This window comes from Neophocaena asiaeorientalis, unplaced genomic scaffold, assembly GCF_003031525.2.
Source record: "Neophocaena asiaeorientalis asiaeorientalis breed wild unplaced genomic scaffold, Neophocaena_asiaeorientalis_V1.1 scaffold415, whole genome shotgun sequence".
Classification (NCBI taxonomy): domain Eukaryota; kingdom Metazoa; phylum Chordata; class Mammalia; order Artiodactyla; family Phocoenidae; genus Neophocaena; species Neophocaena asiaeorientalis.
Window position 1 is genome coordinate 139,917 of NW_020174051.1, and position 20,103 is coordinate 160,019.

Sequence of the window (20,103 nt, forward strand, 5' to 3'; positions counted from 1 at the left end):
TCAGTTTTCCATTAGAGTTCTGAAAATGCTTATTCATTCAGTTCAGCGGTATAGTCAGAAACCTGTACTTGTCAGAGTCTTTTCCATGAATTCCTTGAAGATGAAACCCTTTTATAGGAACATTTTGGCAAAAGCATCAGAGTACACCCAGAACTGTCTGTAAATGACAAGAGACTTAAAAATGACACAGTTAAAGATTTGATGAAAGTTCATAATAATGCAATTGACAAGGAAATTTAGTTATTTCTGAGATATACATTTTAAAGTAATAACTAGAATTATGACTTATAACATTATACCAGAACATATAAGATTTTTAGAAATTTCATGTAATGTCTGAAACATTTATGTTAACATATTTCCATACAAATAACCCAAAGAAAGTTTAGTATTAGTTGTTTCTTTGTTTGTTTGTTTTTTTATACTGCAGGTTCTTATTAGTCATACATTTTATACACATCAGTGTATACATGTCAATCCCAATCGCCCAATTCAGCACACCACCATCCCCACCCCACCGCGGCTTTCCCCCCTTGGTGTCCATGCCTTTGTTCTCTACATCTGTGTCTGAACTTCTGCCCTGCAAACCGGTTCATCTGTACCATTTTTCTAGGTTCCACATACATGCGTTAATATACGATATTTGTTTTTCTCTCCAACTGTATCTTTTGTGACTAATTAGAGGAATGTGTGTGGTAGACATTCATTCATTCAAATGAAAATTAGGTACTTACCTTGTGCCTGGCGCTGGAATAAAAAGCACCTCTGCAACTTGCCAAGGTGGTTTGGGGTGCAAAAAGAGTGCTAGCTCATTTCTAGAATTAGAAGTTCTTTTTTCCTCTGTGACATTAAGATGCTACAAAGGGCTGGAGAGTAGCTTTAAGCCCATGTTCTTCTTTCCCACTGAGTTATGTTTGTGGTTTGAACCACTCCAATTCTTCACCCGTAATCAAGTTAGGCAAATGGCTTTTGAATGGCTGGGGGCTGTGGGTATGATGGGGTGGAGGCAACATTGCAGGAGAGAGCAGAGAAAACAGAACAAGATCCTGGTGCTGGGAGTGGACTTCTGGGGACAGCTCTCTCCTCTTTTTGCTCCCCAGATGGTGGCAGCAGAAAGTCTTAGAACCTGGCACTAGGGAAACTCCTGTCTTGATTCTGCCTGAGACTCACAGTGGGTTGTTTTGGTTTAAAATCACATTAAAGTGTTTTCTTTCTCCAGGAGTTAAAAGTTAAAAGCACACCTACTGTATGATCCAGTCTTTCTACTCTTAGGTGTTTATCCAAGAGAAACAAAACCATCTGCCCGTGCTTGTGTACCAGCTTTATTTGTAATAGTCAAAACTAGAACCAACCCGAATGTCCATCAACTGGTGAATAGATAAACTAATTGTGGTATATCCATACAATGGAATATTATTTAGCAGTAAAAATGAGTGAGCTATTGATACCCACAACAACATGGATGAATCTCAAAATAATTACAGAAAGAGAGTATATACTGTATGATTCCATTTATTTAAAATTCTAGTAAATGCAAACTAATCTATAGTGACAGACAGCAGATTAATGGTTGCCTGAGAATGGGGCTGGAGGGGTGACAATGGGACAGGAGGAAACCTTTGTGGGTGGTGGCTACATTCACTATCTTATGAACAGATGTCAAAACTTTTCAAATTGTATATTCAAAATTTGTGAAGTTTATTGTATGTTGATTATATTGAGATAACTCTGTAAAAAAAATCACATGGAGGTATTTTTCTTTCTTTGAAAGGTCACTTGTCTTCTATGCCATGACTTCATTTACTGGTTTTTTTTTTTTTTTAATAGACTTTACTTTGAAGAGCAATTTTAGGTTCACAGCAAAATTGTGTGGAAAGTACAGAGACTTTCCATATACCTCCTGCCCTCACACAAACACAGCCTCCCCCATTATCAACATTCCCTTCTGCAATGTTGCTGTGGGGATTAGAGTTGAATGTCTTTGAGAAGCTGTTATTCAACCCGCTGCAGCATCCTTTGGTGAGAATATTCGTATTCCTAAGATTCGTCCATGTTGTCTTGGGTCGGTAGTTTGCTGCTTCTTTGCTGAGCAGTATTCTGGTATATGACTGTACCACAGTTGTGTGTCTATTCTTCTGTTTAAGGACATTTGGGTTGTTACCAGTGTTTGGCTATTATGAATAAAAATTCATTCTTATATTGTTTTTTACTTTTCTTGGATAAAAACGTAGAAGAATTGCTAGATCACAGGGTAGTTGCATGTTTGACTTTTCATATGTTTATTAGTCATTCCTATATCTTCTTTTGTGAGGTGTGTGTTCAAGTGTTTTGCCCATGTTTTGTTTTTCCTAGGTTGGTTGTTTTTTTATTATTAGTTTGTAGATAATCTTTCTATGTCCTAAAAACAAATCCTGTGTCTATTATATGGATTTCCACATTTTCTTTCAGTCTGGGGCTTGCAGTTTTCTTTTTGTAATAACATCTGATGAACAAAAGTTTTAAATTTTTTTTTTTTTTTTTTTTTTTTTGCAGTACGCGGGCCTCTCACTGTCGCGGCCTCCCCCGCCGCGGAGCGCAGGCTCCGGACGCGCAGGCTCAGCGGCCATGGCTCACGGGCCCAGCCGCTCCGTGGCATGTGGGATCTTCCCAGACCGGGGCACGAACCCGCGTCCCCTGCATTCGCAGGCGGACTCTCAACCCCTGCGCCACGAGGGAAGCCCAAAAGTTTTAAATTTTGATGAAGTCTGATTTCTCAGTTAAAAAATGATTAGTGCTTTTTATATACCATCCAAAAATCTTTCCTTACATCCAAGTCTTGAGGGTATTCTCTTATGTTTTCTTCTAGAAACTTTGCAGATTTAGCTTTTACGTTTAGGTCTATGATCCATTGCAAGTTAATCTTTGTGTAGGGTGTATAGTAGGTGTTATTGTAAATTTTTTTCTGTACAGATATCTAGTTCTTCCAGCACCACTTGTTGAAAAGATTTTTTTTTTTTTTTTTTTTGGGGTAAGCCCTGAAAAGATTTTTATTTCCTTGTTGAATTGCATTGACACCTTTCTCATAAATCAATTAACCAAATATGTGTGTATGTATTTCTGAACTCTTGTCTGTCCCATTGGTCTATTTGCCAATCCTTGGCCAATACCACCATTTTAATAAATGTAACGTTACAGGAAGTCTTGAAATCAGGTAGTGTAACGTTACTCTCTTCTTTAAGATGATTTTCACTACTATAGGTCAATTTTTGGCTTATATCACTGTTGTGAGTTGAATGGTCACCCCCTTCCCCCAACGATATATTTAAGTCTTCACCCCTTGTACCTGTGAATGTGACCTTATTTGGAAAAAGGGTCTTTACAGATGTAATCAAGTTAAGATGAGGTCATACTGAATTAGGGTGGACCCTAATCTAATATGACTGGTGTCCTAAGAAGACGGGAAGAGACACAGACAAAAACATACAGGGGAAAGGCCATGTGAAGATGGAGGCAGAGATCAGGGTGATGTACCTACAAGCCAAAGAAAGCCAAATAGTGCCAGAAGCTAGGGGAGAGGCATGGAACAGATTCTCCCTCACAGCCTTCAGAAGGAACCAACCCTGCTGACACCTTGATTGTGGACTTCTAGCCTCCAGAACTGTGAGAGAATAAATTTCTTTTGTTTTGACCACCCAGTCTGTGGTACTTTGTTACGGCTGACCTAGAAAACTAATACAGTTAATGAAACACAACTCAAACTTGCTTAAGCAATAAGGAAATGACTATCTCTTACACCTCCAGAGTTGAGGGATTCCTGGTGAGATTCATGTAAAGTATTAGGTGTTAGGATGAGGTTCAATTATAAGGGTCAGAAATCCCCACAATAGTGGCTTACACAAGATGGACATTGTCTTTTTTTTTTTTTTAACATCTTTATTGGAGTATAATTGCTTTACAATGGTGTGTTGGTTTCTGCTATATATCAAAGTGAATCAGCTATACATATGCATATGTCCCCGTATCTCCTCCCTCTTGCATCTCCCTCCCACCCTCCCTATCCCAGACATTGTCTTTTATTTTTCTCTCATGTAGGTCTCTCACCAGGGTTCGGTTGGTATGGAGGCACCAAGACATCAGGATCTGGGATTCTTCTATCCTTTTGCCACCATCCTCAATATATGGCTTCCACCTCATGCTGTGAAATCCAGCTGCAAGTCTGTCTTCTATCTATCAGGGAGAAGCAAGGACGAGGGTGCCTGCCCCCTTCCCTTGAGATTACATTCTAGAGGTTTGCATAGAATATCTCTGCTCAAAGCCTGTGGTCCAGAATCAAGTCACATGATCACTCCCAATTGCAAGGGAGGTTGGGAAATACAGTCTTTATTTCAGGAATCCATGGGTCCGAAGGGGAGAGCTGATATTAGGAAACAGAAGTTTCTTCCATACAGTGTCTGTAAAGGAATGCTAGGAGTTTTTGATGATTGGCTGTAGGAGACTTAAGGAGAAAAAAAAATCTCATCTGGAAATAAAAATTTGAAAACTTATAAATGTTAGTTACAATCTTGAGAAGGGATGAGATAGCCTGGCAAAAGTATAGATGAGAAGAAAAGATCAAGGAGAGACCTGTAGGGGACTCAGATTTTAATTATGAAGAGGAGGATTCAGGGGCTTCCCTGGTGGTACAGTGGTTGAGAGTCTGCCTGCCGATGCAGGGGACACGGGTTCGTGCCCCGGTCCGGGAAGATCCCACATGCTGCAGAGCGGCTGGACCCGTGAGCCATGGCCGCTGAGCCTGCGCGTCCAGAGCCTGTGCTCTGCAACGGGAGAGGCCGCAACAGTGAGAGACCCGCGTACCGCAAAAAAAAAAAAGCTTTACAATGTTGTGTTAGTTTCTGCTGTATAACAAAGTGAATCAGCAATACATATACATACATCCCCATATCTCCTCCCTCCTGCACCTCCCTCACACCCTCCCTATCCCACCCCTCTAGGTGGCCACAAAGCACTGAGCTGATCTCCCTGTGCTATGCGGCTACTTCCTACTAGCTATCTATTTTACATTTAGTAGTGTATATATGTCCATGCCACTCTCTCACTTCGTCCCAGCTTACCCTTCCCCCTCCCCATGTCCTCAAGTCCATTCTGTACGTCTGCGTCTTCATTCCTGTCCTGCCCCTAGGTCCATCAGAACCATTTTATTTTTAGATTCCATATATATGTGTTAGCATATGGTATTTGTTTTTCTCTTTCTGACTTACTTCACTCTGTATGACAGACTCTAGGTCCATCCACCTCACTACAAATAGCTCAATTTCCTTCCTTTTTATGGCTGAGTCATATTCCATTGTATATGTGTGCCACATCTTCTTTATCCATTCATCTGTCGACGGGCACTGAGGTTGCTTCCGTCAGACCTGCCTTTCCATCACTATGTGACTAGCTTATCACCTAACCTCTCTGTGCCTCAGTTTCCTCCTGTGTAGAACAGAAGCAGTAGTTCTACCTCTCAGGGTTGCTGTGGGCCTGGAAATGGTGCATGCCAAGACCTGCCCTAGGAGGCCCTTGATAACCGCAGTAAGATGCCTCCTTTCCCTCTGAGACCGGTTTGTGGGTCAGAGACACTGGGAGCGCCGTCCAATAGCACTCGGAGCGAGGATGGTTGTTGAACACTCGGTATGTGTCTAGTGCAACTGAGGGACGGAAACTGTCATTTTATTCTATTTTAGTTGCTTTGCATTTAAGAAGCCACCCGTGGCAAGTGGCCACCGCATCGGGCCGCGCAACGTCCAGGGCTCTCACGGTCAGGACTCGTCCCCTGCCAGGCGGCTCTCCATCTACGCAGTAATTTGTTCTCTTAAACTTCTCCTGAACAAAGTCGGGGCTGCCGTGAACACACAGGACCGTAGTCAGGCTCTGGGGCTCGGGGATGGGAACAATGAAGGTTCGTCAACTCCTGGACTCCACCGACTTCTGTCCCTCTGGCCCCCTACCCTCTCTACTCTGTCCGCCCGCAACCCTCAAGTCCCTTGGGGGCAATGGGGAGGAGACGCGCGGGAGACTCCCTCTGCGGCTCCCATATGGGTCTGGGTCTTACACGGCTTTCGCCTACTTTATTCTTCGCAACAAACCCAGGAGGCTCAGCATTTCCATTTCACAGATGAGGAAACTGAGGCTCGTGGAGCTTCAGGGCACAGGGCGGGAATCAGCCGAGCACCAGCCCTAAACCCTTTGGGGCCTTGGTGTCGCCACAGCTACTTTCGTGGGGCGCGTTGTCAGGGCGCGCGGGGAAGGCGGCGGGTAAATATTTGGGGCTGTAACCTGGGCTCCGGGGACTCCGCGTCACTGCGGTTCCCCAGCGGGCGCGTGGCGAGGGCGGTGCCTGGGGGACAGGGGCGTCCCTGGCGCGGCGGCAGGGACAGACCCGGCGGCCAGGCTCCCGTGGCCCCGCCCCGGCCCGCCCCCGCCCGCGGCTATAAGACCTTGGGACTGCTGGTGGCCGCGGCCCGGGAAAGATCTGGCGGGCGGACGGCGCAGGCAGCTGCGCGGCGGGAGCGCAGCCGGACTAGGGGACAGGCAGAGCGGGACGAGAAGAGGGGACGGACGGCCTCAGCGAGAGCGCCTGCACGATCCCGCGCCCAGACCTCGCAGGACCCCCCGACGCGCGCCGGGCCTAGCCCGCCCATGAAGCCGCCAGCCGCGCAGGGCAGCCCCGCGGCCGCCGCGGCCGCAAGTGAGTGGGGGTCTCCTTAAAGCCGGGGTCTTGCGCGAAAGAAGCGGAATCCCGCGTCGTCTCGTTACATCCCTCCCCCAGCCTCACCGTCGGGACTCTGCCCCGGGGCGGGTTCAGCCTCCTCCCCACGCGGGGCTGGGGGTCCGAGCCCGACACGTCACGGGCGCATCCTGACTCAGTCCTCCCACCGCCACCCGGTTCACACGCGCCCCCGGGGAGCGAACGCGGGGAAGAGTCCCCGACAGCGCGTGGGAAAGAGTTCGGCTGTGTCACTTAGATGCGTTACCTTTGGCCTGCAACTTCCCCGGGTCGAGGCTCACTTTCTTTATCTCGAAAACGGGCGCGACACCGAGGCGCACTTCAGGGGGTGGTGGAGAGTATTAAAAGATACCAGTGAGCAGCGGGCAGCGGGCAGCGGGCAGCGACAGCCGTGCTGTCCCCGGGCCAGCGCGCGGTCAGCGTTAGTTAGCGATCCTTGGGAACCGTGCGGCCCCTGCCGGGCCCGGGGTGGGACGGCCGCCCCACCCCACCCTCACCTGAGCCTGCCGTCCCTCCCCAGCCCCGGCCTTGGACTCGGCCGACGCGGGGGACCTGAGCGACGCGCTGTGCGAGTTTGATGCGGTGCTGGCCGACTTCGCGTCGCCCTTCCACGAGCGCCACTTCCACTACGAAGAGCACCTGGAGCGCATGAAGCGGCGGAGCAGCGCTAGCGTCAGCGACAGCAGCGGCTTCAGCGACTCGGAGAGTAAGTGTGGCCCCGCCGGGGGAGGTGCCGGAGCCCTGGGGACTCCCCGTACTCGGCCCGCGGAGGAGCGCTCTGGGCTGGGGCTCAGCTTGCTTATCGGGGCCGGGCGGGGCTATAGCCCCAAAGCTCAGCGCGGTCTCTAGGACTCTAGGCGTCTCCGGGGCTGCAGGCCCGGCGGGGGCAAGACCTCTGAGGATGGTCTCGGGAAGGCTCTTGGAGGGCAGGCTGGTCTACCTGCCTCCGGCAGGTGTCAGGACGCAGGAGGGTCGAAGCGGTAGGACTCCTGGGACCCCAGCCAGGCCTTCCCGCGGCTCCCCGACCTCCTCTCCTTTCCCCTTCTTTCCCCTCTTAGCAGTATCTTCAGAGGCTGTGGAGCAAGTGCCACAGGCATGGGGTCGGGGCGCATGGGAGGGCACAATATGGACATATTTGTGAAACCAGGAAAGATTTCATAAGCTCCCGTTCTTAGATTTTTGAAACACGTGCACTTTCTTCTGGCCCTGAGCTCCCAGACTTGTTGCTACACTGCCCGAAGTTTTGAAAGAATCCCTGGCACTGCTGAGTTCAAGTATTTAGAAAGGTCCCTCATCCTTCAAGCAGGTCCATCACGTGGACGGCTGGCTCTGACTCCTCACCCAGTTGGGGGCGGGCAGAGAGCAGATGGGCCCAGAGCTGCTTTCTGGTGACTTTGCTCATAGTGGAGACTACCCACCCTCTGCGTCTCTCTGTCCTAAACAACCTTGTTACAAAGAGAGACCATTTTTTCCAGGAACTCGAATGTCCCGGTAGGATTTTGGATAACTTTTCAGGCGTCAAATGGCAAATCGGATGACTTTTCAGTATTATGTGACTGGTGTTTTACCCAACCTGGATTACTTCCTATTTTTCAAAGTGAATTTTAAACATTTCTGGGTAATTCTTGAGGCTTCATTCCCTAGATGGGATACAAGCGTGAATGTCACTCCCTTTGTGGTCCTTGACTCTGGAAACAAAAACAATGACCTTTCCTTGTGATTCCCTTCTTTTGAAATCTGAAGCTCCCCCTTGTTACAGGGCAAAGATACAGTCCTAGGCTTACACATGAAGTGTCCTTCTGAAAAGGAATAAAGGACACTCGCCATCCAGTTCAGGCTTTGAGTCAGAAACTTGAGTTCCAGCTTGACTTTTCTTGGCAGCCCTGCCCAAGCGTTAGAAATAATTGCAGCTTTTGAGGTGAAAGGGAATGGAATCGTATGCTGTTAATTTTCCGTTCAGTATGTTTGGACTTCGTTAATGACCAGACCGCTTATTTTCAATTTCAAAGAGAAGTCTAAAAAATTTTGAAGTTTGTCTCCATGTCTGTAGCCAAACTTAAATATGTCTCCTTCTACTAGGGCATGGAGCAAGTTATTCATCAAGTACAAATTCTCTCCCCCGTGGGAAAGAAAGCTGGCACAGTCTGTCCGGTGCCGCTGTCTTGCAAAGAACAGCTCCTTTCTAAACCACAGCTGTATTTGGCTAGAATACGGTCTGAGCTCACCCATTCATGGGTGATTGCAACTCCCTCTGGGTAGGGTTTCAGATCTGGGATCTGTTTTCAGAAGCCTCAAAGAAAAGGCGCTCGAAACACATTCTTAACAGTTTGGGGGGAGATATTTGGAATAGTCTGTAGTTTTTCTTAGGGTATGTGCGTGTACTTTGTTTTCTGCTTTTGTTGTTAACTGTTAAACTAACCCTTAGTTTGGTGGTTAGAGAGGTAAATGGGAGGGTGTAAAGAAGGCTCAGACGACATTAGTCTTTTCTATAAATGTGTAGTTTGGCCTCCACGAGGCAGGTTAGAAATAGTCCTGGCAGAAGCAGTGTGTATCTAAATAGTGATTTCTTAAGGACGCATAATATGTGTCTTAATTGCCACTAAGAATGGATCACAGACACTTGTTATACTCATTTGTCTGTTTAATGCTTTTCTGTGGAAGAGAATATTTGAGAGACGTGGATCCCACTGAAATTTAGCCCACCAAAGGGGAGACACACCAGGATGATCATAATAAGAGCAACTCTCTCTCTTTGTTTTTAAATTTATTTTTTGGCTGCATTGGGTCTTCGTTGCTGCACGCAGGCTTTCTCTAGTTGCGGCGAGCGGGGTCTACTCTTCCTTGCGGTGCGTGGGCTTCTCATTGCGGTGGCTTCTCTTATTGCATAGCACGAGCTCTAGGCGCACAGGCTTAGTAGTTGCGGCACGCGGGCCCTACAGCATGTGGGTTTCAGTAGTTGTGGTGCGTGGAAGAGCAGCTCTCTTTTGCCAGGCTCTTTCTATGATTACTATTATTGTTTATTACCTCTAACCATTAATGATCTCTTTGCTTTGCTTTAAATGTGTTGTCTCATATGATCTCTGCTACAGTCCTGGAACGTAGGCACTGTTGTCTCTTTTTTTCTGATAAAATAGTGGAACCAGTTGGGCTGTCTCTCTCTCTAAGGCCTTGCTCTGTCACCATGGATGGTTGGCTGGTATGTGAACCAGGTCCTCCGGGATAGACTTGATGTCTCACTGGGCAGGGATCATGTGCCTGCTTATCAATGGTGGCTGTGTTTGAAGGTGTCTCTTCAAGGCAGTGGTCACCTGGCCGGGTCTGTGGAGCCCAGGCTGAGCTCTGTTAGGGTCCTGCATGAGGAGTGGGCCTCATTTTCTCTAGCTGTGAAATGGAAAGGATGCTATTTAATGATGATGTTAGAAACATCCATAAGCTCATGATGAGGAAGAAAATATTTGTTCTGTTTGATGCTTTTAAGAAAATAATAAAATGCACATGCCACGCTATGTCACATAGGTCAGAGACATTTGAGCCAGTGTCTTGTGTGAAAATGTTATGTATGAAGCTCTAAACCCTTGGGACCTTGGTTTTCACTCTACCTTTTACAGCTCCATCACTCTGAAGATGTACCTACTGCATTCCTGGTTTTTGAAGAACCCTTCCTTTTCTCTCAAAACAAAAAAAAAAGATGAGAAAGACAAATATTATATGATATCACTTATATGTGGAATCTAAAAACGAGTACAAACGAACTTATTTACAAAATAGAAACAGACTCACAGACATAGAAAACAAACTTATGGTTACCAAAGGGGAAGTGGGGAGAGGGAAAAATTAGGAGTATGGGATTAACAGATACATACTACTATATAAATAGATAAACAACAAGGATTTATTATATAGCACAGGGAGCTATATTCAGTATCTTGTAATAATCTATAATGGAAAAGAATAAAAAAAGAATATATGTATGTATATATATATGTATATATATATATACACATATATATATATACATATATATATATATATTGGAATCACTTTGCTGTATACCTGAAACTAATACAATATTGTAATCAGCTACACTTCAATTAAAAAATATTTCGCTTGCTTGCATCCAAAGGAGAAAAAGTAGACATTCCTTCTTTCACCCAGAGAAGCAAGTTACTTAGATAGGAGAGAAGAATGGATATTTAATAAGGAAATACTCTTTCCTGTTTCCACGTACTGGGAATCCTTCTAAGACGTGAAGAGGACCAAAATAACGGTGGCAAGACAACTTCACATTATGGGTGGCATTCAAATGGGGGTTGATGAAAATAGTTCCTTTTGTTTCTTTCTTCTAGATTTCGGTTCCAACAGGTAACACCAGGCACTTTCATGAGAGCAGTTTCAACTTCGGTGTAAAAGGGCTGCACAGTTAGGAGGGCAGTGAGGTTCAAACGCGATCCTCAGACGTGCTTCAGGCATTGTGCACATCTTTGGTTTGAACTTATTTTGAAAAATCTGTTGTTTTTTCAGTATTTTCAAAACCGTAAGCGCACAGCATGACTTCTGAAATGTGTTTAATGACATTTTAACTCATCAGATACTAAATTTTAACCAATGTGTTAATTTATGATTCCACCGATTGATTTTATAAGATGTTTCTAATATTAACTGGAACTTTAAAAGGTGATGCAAACTTATATCTTTGACGGATTGGAGTTTCCTTTTTCCTTTGAGGGGGGAAGTGTTTTGCTACTTAACAGAAAACGTCTGAAGTCTACTCCGTATGCTGGGGCTATCATGATTTTGCAGGGCCATTGTAGGGAATGAGGAATTGGCTTCTTTAGCATGTGCAGGACCTAGAACGTCTGTATTTCTTTGCCTCGACTATTCTAGCTTGGCCCTGGGAGAGGGGACTGTACGGCCCCTGGCGGGGGGCATGCATGACAGGTAGCCTATTGGCTGATCTGGCCTAAGAGCCACTGAGACCAGAACTTGAACTTGTTCAAGGCGGGAGAGACTGAGGAGTTAGGAGCCCTCAGGGTGTCCCCGTGTGTGTTAGGAATTCCAGGCAGGTGACAGGTGTCACTGGCTGACACCTGGAGGGGTATCTAGAGGGACTGAGCAGTCTCAGAAGGGAAGCGGGGGCGATAGTGCTGAAACTGAGAAACGTTTTCTTATTTTATCCCACTTTCAGGGAGGCTGTTGGAATTTAGATTTTGAGGAGGAGATTCAACCCACCTCCCCCAACACCCGCATACCATTCCCTGTGGCAAAAGGGAAACAGGTCCAAGGCTTTCTTTTTCTCAGTTAATTACTGTGGTTTGCTTGCCTGAAATGTGTGGGATTGTTCTATATTTACAGGAGCTCTGGGCCAGGGTTACTGTCTGTGGTTTCCCTTTCCTCTGGAGTAGCACACGCTGTTGCCAACCCCAAATTACCTTTCTCTCCACCCCCAAACGAAAAAAGCACGTCTACCTTTTAAACAAGCCACTGTTTTTGTAGCTGAGTTTCCCAAGCTCTGTTGGCGCTCCTGCAGTTAGATGTTTGCATATTTAACATGCTCACATTGCTTTTGATGATGTCTTAGAAAACTTGGTCCCTGAATTCGAGGTTCCTGGCTTCAGCGCACCAAGTCGACTGGCCGAGGACATTTCTGATAGGGCTTTAGAGCTGATAGCAGTAGATGTTGTAAGGCCCTAAAATATCTAGTCTTGCCACCTGCTGCGGTTTCCCAAATCATCAGTGTTATGTGTCCCTTGAACCCCTGTTAGTGGCAGCACCTAATATTGGGTGGGGCAGCAATACATTAGTATGCTATCAGCCTGTGACACATTCCTGTCCTTTATCAGACTAATGAGCTGTTATTTCTAGAACTCAAGAAATAGAGTTCTAGGGGAATGAAAAGCACAGGAAGTCAGGCTTTGCTTCCCTTTTAATATACACCTAGCATGAAATCTTGTTCACTGTAAGTCTGTGGAATGAAATTTTATTGGATAAAGGGTAAAGAGAGGTCTAGAGCTTGGGGTACTTCCGTGTCTGTGGGTTTGTTCTTGGGAGGTTTGTTCTAGGGCACCTCTGAAGATAAATTTTCTCTTAGGAATTTATCTGAAGAAGTGGAAGAAGCCTGGCCCCAGAATCTTGAGTCTTCTTACTCTCTGTGGTGACCTTTCTTCTCCTGAGTGTGTCTTCCTCCATTTTGTTGGGAAAACAGAATAAAAGCAATGAAAACCATAGGTATCACACGGAGCGCCTGGCTTACTGATTCCCCTTTCGCAAGAGAAGAAACTAAGGCTCAGAGATGAAGTGACTTGCACAGGGTCACATAGCTTTCACACGGCCTCGGTGCCACACATCTCTAGGGTGGCAGCTTCTGGAGCTCCTGCGGTTGTCCTGGTCATTGTTTTTGGGAATGACGTGTAGAGCAGTTATGAACACAGGGTGGAACTCAACTGTGGGGAAGTTTGGCTCAGGGGTGCTGGGGGTTCTTTTCCTTTTGATGGTTGAACACTCTGGAGCCTGGAGTCAGGTTGGGCCCGGATTGTGCACTGGAATTCATGGAAATAGAGAGGCGTCAAGGTGTAGCAGTGAGCTGGTGCGTGAGATTGTGTGTGTGGGTGTGGGTGTTTGAGTCTCGGGCGGTGGTGTGAGGGGAGAGGGGAAGTGAGCATATGCTATGTTGGCATGCCTCTGTGTGCGTGTGTGTGTGTGTGTGTGTGTGTGTGTGTGTGTGCCCCCTCCCAAGGGATGAGTATACATGGACGTAAAATTGATGGAGAGTCGGGGCAGAACAGAGGTGAAGTCCCAAGTCAGGAGAAGGGCCTGCGGTGCAGGGTGTGGTGGTGAGACTGAGACCAGGGGTGCTGCCAGTGAGTCCTGGGTTCCACACTCTGGGCCAGGGTTGGGGGTGATGCTCTCAGGTGTCCTTTGGAGCCAAGGATAATGTTCCAGAGGCCTCATACTCCTTTCTCCTGGCTCACGAGTCCGGGCATGAGGCCTGCCTCCCCAGGGCCCTCTGTGGTTTTCCTGCCCCCTCAGTCTTACCTCATCTTTTACCCACAAGTCTTTCGGGTTCTATTTGGGGCGATTCTCCTGCCTCTGACGTGGCGACAAGCAGTAACGAGACGCGGTAGGTCTGCGATGGGCGTGACCACTTTCCTGTGCGTAGGGAAAAGGCCTCCCCTTGAGAAAATCCAGACTGCTGCAGAGGGCGGCCCAGCTGACAAGCGAGCAGAAGGGCTTCCCACGTTCAGTTCCACTGAGTACAAGCGTCTTGAGAAATATTAATAGAGGTGCCACTGAAAAAGTGTCCCAAGGGCAAGTAAACCAGGGGAAATAGGGCTGAGCTGGTTTCTTTTCTTTTCTTTTTTTTTTTAATATTTATTTATTCATTTATTTGGCTGAGTTGGGTCTTAGTTGTGGCATGCTGGATCTTTTGTTACGGCGCCTGGTCTCTTCGTTGTGGCTCGCGGGCTCTAGAGCGCACAGGTTTAGTTGTCCCATAGCATGTGGGATCTTACTTAGTTCCCTGACCAGGGATCGAACCTGCGTCCCCTGCATTGGAAGGCGGATTCTTAACCACTGGACCACCAGGGAAGTCCCTGAGTCTGTTTCTTTATCACAAGATGCCTCCGGCACATTAAAGTGGGGTTACATCAGAGGACTCTCCAGGGGTGCTTGGTGTTTCTTAGAGTTCGTTGATCACACAGTTCTTCTCAAAGGACCACTATTCTGGGAAGTAATTTCTGGGGAAATGTAAGGGTAAGGTTTGGTGTTTCAGATCTCAGTAGGTGTTCATCATCAAAGCCTTGAAAAAGGGTTGTTGTCCTTTTAGGTGACCCGGGCTGGACCTAAGAAGGAAGAATCGACTGTGAGGGCTGGGCATGTTTGGAAAACTGAATGCGATGGGTGTGTCGGCCAGGAAGACAAGATAGCTCTGGGGCCACCTGGTCAAGGGAGGGTGGGAGGACCAGTAAGGACCAGTAAGGAGGCCTCAGGAACTGCTCCAGGAACTTGGAGCAGTCTTTAGGGATGAAGAGGAATTCTCCTAGGACCAGAAACCTCTGCTTCTGAAAACCCTTTTTTATTCTGGGCATGTCTTTTTTTTTTTTTTTTGCGGTATGCGGGCCTCTCACTGTTGCGGCCTCTCCCGTTGCGGAGCACAGGCTCTGGATACGTAGGCTCAGCGGCCATGGCTCACGGGCCCAGCCGCTCCGCGGCATGTAGGATCCTCCCGGACCGGGGCACGAACCCGTGTCCCCTGCATTGGCAGGTGGACTCTCAACGACTGTGCCACCAGGGAAGCCCTGGGCATGTCTTTTGTAACTTAGTCCTGTTCATTTTGAGTTAAGGGGACCAAAGAAAGGTGGTTTTGCATCTTCCTGAGCTGGAGGTGATTGGATAAAACTGAGCGAATCCCAAGGAGGACAGGGAGCCTGACCAGGTCCTCCTGGTTCAGCCATCCTCTCTCACCCGAACAGCCTTCCCAGAACTCATCTCTGCTACAGCCGTGCCTAGCTTTGTGTTTTGTTTTAACTGGGAAGGCTGTGCCTTTGTGACCTCAGAGGCCACATCCTGTTTCCGCCGCTGGGTCTTCCTTTGAGCCTTTGAGTTAGTGCAGCTCAGCCAGCAGTTCCTTTCTGTGTCACAGCCACACGGCTGGCTGGCCGTGGGTTGGTTTCCTCCCCCTTGGCAGAACTTAGAGAAATAGAATCTCAGAACTTCAGAGCTGGAAGGGACTTTAAGGATTATTTAGTCCAGCTTCCCATTTTATGGATGGGTAAACTGAGGCCCAGAGACATTATCTTGCTCAGGGGCATCTGAATACTTAGTAGCTGGGCTGGTTTCCTTGACTTAGCTCAGCCCTGCTTCTGGGACCTTGCCTTGCTCTTTGAGGGTATGGCAATGGAGGCAGCAAATCACCCAAACTGTAATAGACAACCTGTGGGAGAAGAAATCTTTATCTTTGACCCTCTAGCTTATCCCCAGAATGTAGGAGCTCAGGAAAACCATGACAAAGACTCTCTCATGAGCAGGCAGGGAGGATTATCAAGTCATGGGATCCAACCTTGTCTTTGTATTTTAGGGGGTTCAGAGGGCAGAAGGGACATTTTTCAGGAAAGATGGTTCCTTATGTCTCAGATCCCAAGGGAAGCCCCTCACCCTCATCGGCCAAGCATTGGCTTAGCTGTCAGTTAGACACCCACTGGGCAGTGGGCTCCGGTTTGTCACAAAGGAGGCTGGTTTGGTCATGATGACCCTGTCACCCGCTTCTTTTTTTTAGGGAAGCAAGGGCCTTTGGTGTGCCTGATTGAAGACACATACACACATATACAGGCACACTCTCCTGCCTCAACTCATTTGGGGGCATAAATATAAAATCTGGAAACCAGCCTATTTTCTTTATAACTTTGCTCCTTTGGGAGATAAACTGTTGGTTGGCAATAGACCATAAGACTGAAAATCGTTTCTAATGAGTTATGTTTTCTTTCCTGAAAGGTGCAGATTCACTTTATAGGAACAGCTTCAGCTTCAGTGATGAAAAACTGAATTCTCCAACAGACAGCACTCCAGCTCTGCTCTCTCCCGCTGTCCCTCCTCGGAAAGGTAAGTTCATTAGTTGGATTGTGAGTATTTTTGCTTCCTTCCTCCTTCCTCCTGCTTCTCAGCCTCTTCTTTCTTCCCCCTTCCCCCTAACCAATCTTTCCCAAATGCGCAAAACAAGTAGAGAAGACTAGTATCTTAGTATAGTACAGCATGGAGTGGATTTTGTTATTTCTCAGGATTTTGATCAGCGTGAAAGTGAAATCAGATAACTGAGGGGGCAGGAAACCAAATTCACAGGGAGAAAAGACGTTTAGACTCTAGACTTTGCTTTCTGTCTTGTGGTGTCATCAAGACAGTGTCAGATGACAGTGCCCTCCCAAGACTGGCTGGTTCTAGAATGCGAAACTCAGCAGTTAGGCTTTGCAGAAAGTTGGGTTCTTTTTCTTGCATTAACTCTTTAACTAATGCTTTCAGATGACCAATTTAGCAATTAAATGGGGTCATCATTATGAAACAAGTAATGATCTAACATAATTCAGAATGGCAGCTCCATCCTGCCTCTACTGTGATATTAATAGGCCGGGAAGGTTTTTAAAGACGCATGAGCAGTTTCTTATATTTTGGAACTAGTAAAGTGTCTCCAGCCAGAGAGCTGAATGTTCTTTTATATTGGGCAAGTGCCCTTTTGAAAACAAAAGCAGTTTTTTTCCCTTAAGAAACATTATACTTGCTGAAAATAGTTGCAGAATGCAATAAAAGTGGAACATAGTTAAAAAGAAATATGAAGATTCCATCATTTTCTCCCTCTGGCATGAAGGCAGAATTTCCCCCTTTTTCAAAAGGACATTTTAAAATTCTCTTCTCAACATAACAATGTTAGCAGCCACTGGGGACTCTGCCGTTGTCCAGCCCTTCATCTGTAATGGATCTATTGAATTGAGAGAGACAGAACAGTCTAGAAAGTGGCTTAAAATGGGCCCAGATTTGTTACCTGATCCTCAAGAGGTAGGAATTAAAGAGGAGAAGAAAGCCCTAGTGGCAAATTGACTTTAAGAGCTAAGAACAATGAGCTATTTGTGGCCAGCGGGGGCTAATTAATAAAAAATATCCAGTAGTGCATTCAGAGAGGGCATGAATGATGAACTCTAGAGAAAAAAGTAAGATACACAGAAAGAAGTACATGTCTCAGGATATAGAGGGAACAAAGTCATAATGAGGACTTGTTACTCTGTGCTGGCACCTGGATGGGATGAGGCTGTCTAGACCCAGGAGCTTCCTGTCGCCTTCTCTGTACCATTTTGACACGGAACTGTAGCGCTTAGTTCACTCCATCCTGGAGGTACCATGAGGGCTGAAGCATTGCCCTGGAGTGATAGCATGAACAATATTGCGTCAGGGGAGACGTTTAGCAGGAATTAGGGAATCTGGGTGTCCATTCCACACAGTGCCGTGCTCCCCGAATATTTTGACTAGCTCAAATCCTACACAATCAAAAAGTTCAAACTTTTAATCTCCCTTCCCTGTCCCTGTCTCCCCGCATCTCCCAACTTTTAAGGTAGTGAAGGGAGATACTTCTTCCAGGTTGCTGGGATAGGGGTGGGGTATGGGGGTGGGTGATGAACTACAAAAACCAGAAAGAAACATTTAGGCTAATCTTCAGAATAAGTTTCCGAGTTGACTATAAGTAAACACTGGAGCAGCCACTTAGGGTTGGTACAGGACACTTTTTAATAAAGTCTCTGAAGACAAAGAGATGGGGTCGCATAATTCTGGAAAAGTCGGAGTCATCAGCTGTCTTGGATATGGAAACTGAGTCCCAACTCTTGTCTTTCAGCCAAACTAGGAGACACGAAAGAGCTAGAAGACTTTATTGCTGATCTCGACAGAACCTTAGCAAGTGAGTACATGCCTGGTAGTAAAAAAAAAAAAAAATCAAACAGAAAACCCAACCAGCACCTCTGATAAAGTGCTGTAATGTTTACCAGCTTGCCTGGGGCAGGAAGTTACATCATAAGGCTTCGTTAGGCTCAGAAACAGGACCCCAGTGGCTCAGAAAGAAATTCTGAGGGTAAGCTTACATTGAAGTAGACCGTGTGCTTTTCCAAACAGTGAGAACTGACCACCAGCAAACAATGGCATTTTGTTTGAGAAATGGAGAGTAAAGTAGTAGTTAGAGCAAGATTGGAGCCTTACGAGCATGGTGGCCTGCCAGGCTTTTCAGAAAAAAAAATCAGCCTATTGACCATCAAGCATTATACCGACAAGCCAGGGGGTTCCATCTCAGGGGCCAGAGAAAATTTCACAAGTTAGGTCAGGGGTCTGGTGAGGTCTGACTTCTAGAGGGTTGGGTCCCCAAAGAGAGAATTGGCTTGGGGAGATCCTGTAACCAAAAACCCACGCCAATTACTAAAAGACCTGGATTAAGTACGCAGTACCTTGTTTCCCATTGGCAGTTACACTAATGGCACCCCATTTTCCGTGACCAAAAATTTTGAGACCTGAGGATGTTAGATCATAACTGCTACGGGGGCGCCTAGAAGAAGGGACCCTGAGAATCAGTCCACCCAGTCTATTTCCAAGGAACAGGATTGCAAGAGCCAGAAGGATCAGCTAGATTTTCCCGGATGACAGTTTCAGCAACTCTACCCTTGGGGGGCCTTGTTCGGTCACAGAACAGGCCTGGAGAATTGCATCCTAGCCCCTTTCATTTTACAACGAAAGAGTTGATTTTCCTTAAGAAATATCTTACGCTTTACTCTGCTAAATAGCTGGGTAGAATCTGAAAAAATAGATCCAAAGCTGGTTGTTTAAAAAGAGCTCTGTTCTTAAACATGGTTTCAGACAGACCTAAGTATTAGGTGGAAGGTTCCTGTGCTGTTTCTGTTTACTGGAAGATTTTGTTGCCCGTTTTCTTACGTGCTGTACCATCCTCCATCAGAAGACTGTTTTGACAGAGACGATTGTAATTGCAGCACACTTTGTATTAGACCCACGTGACCTGCCTGTGGACTTCATGGAAATTGCAGCAGGCTACCAGTCATACCAGTTAATCAGACATATACTACTTGGGAAGCCTGCCATTAAGTTTGGTGCTTTGATGCCTGTCTGAGAGGTGTGCTCTGGCTAAGCATAGGAATTGTTGGCTTTTGTGAGTGGATCACCTTCTCTGTCTCCTGTTGACAGGTATGTGAAGCAAGAAGCTCTGGGTCCTTTCATCATAAGGGAGAAGCTTCAGAGAGCTCTGAGGACCTGATAAAATCAGCTACAGAATTTGCTGCTGGAGGGGCCAGAGATGCTGCTCATCTACCACCAGGCCATTCTCATTCTTGTCCTAAAAATGCCTTTGGGCTCATCTCTGGGCAAGTTAGAAACTGACTTTGTTTACCCGCTTGCAGCGTTTTAGAACAGATGACTCATGCTAATGTTGTATTTCCTCTTAAAACATAGCTTTTCTGTAATTTAAAGTGCTTTTATGAAAATATTTGTAATTAATTATATATAGTTGGAGACAGTACTATGCTTTTCCCATTATAATATATTTTTGTATGCAAATAAAGTTTGAACTGGAAGTCTGTCTTTTGTAAGCTTTCCTTTTTTTTTTTCTCTTGATTTCTTTCAATATATGTCCATCCAACTAGTATTCAAGTGGAAATAACACGCTGCTTGACTTCTAATATGGACCCTGGGCGCTGCCGCATTGCACTAGGCACTAGGATGGTAAACGAGAGAAAGTGTTACTTTGCAGTTCATTCGGGGCTCTAAAGGGAAACACTGGCATATGATTGATGGGAAATTTTAATTTGACGGTTGCAGTTTTAATG

The 20,103-nt window shown here is 46.2% G+C and overlaps 1 protein-coding gene across 2 annotated transcripts; it reads left to right on the forward strand.

Annotated features, from left to right (window-relative positions):
• The first annotated feature begins 6,449 nt into the window (after nt 1-6,449).
• Nucleotides 6,450-19,856, forward strand: RGCC (regulator of cell cycle). Of its 2 annotated transcripts, XM_024754206.1 has the most exons (5): nt 6,463-6,709; nt 7,269-7,454; nt 16,235-16,342; nt 18,117-18,179; nt 19,466-19,856. In XM_024754206.1, the coding sequence occupies exons 1-5, from the start codon at nt 6,661-6,663 to the stop codon at nt 19,471-19,473; spliced, it is 414 nt and encodes a 137-aa protein (XP_024609974.1). In that variant the 5' UTR covers nt 6,463-6,660; the 3' UTR covers nt 19,474-19,856. The 2 variants fall into 2 exon arrangements, with proteins under 2 accessions (XP_024609975.1, XP_024609974.1); XM_024754207.1 differs by lacking the exons at nt 16,235-16,342; nt 18,117-18,179; nt 19,466-19,856 and adding an exon at nt 12,837-13,075 and having other exon boundaries at nt 6,450-6,709.
• The last annotated feature ends 247 nt before the right edge of the window (nt 19,857-20,103 follow it).

What these genes read in the sequence shown, in the direction of transcription:
- RGCC (XM_024754206.1), top strand. Translation starts at nt 6,661, where the DNA reads ATGAAGCCGCCAGCCGCGCAGGGCAGCCCCGCGGCCGCCGCGGCCGCA. An exon ending in CGCGGCCGCCGCGGCCGCAA is followed by an intron (nt 6,710 to 7,268) that starts GTGAGTGGGGGT and finishes GTCCCTCCCCAG; the next exon opens with CCCCGGCCTTGGACTCGGCC. An exon ending in CGCTGTCCCTCCTCGGAAAG is followed by an intron (nt 16,343 to 18,116) that starts GTAAGTTCATTA and finishes CTTGTCTTTCAG; the next exon opens with CCAAACTAGGAGACACGAAA.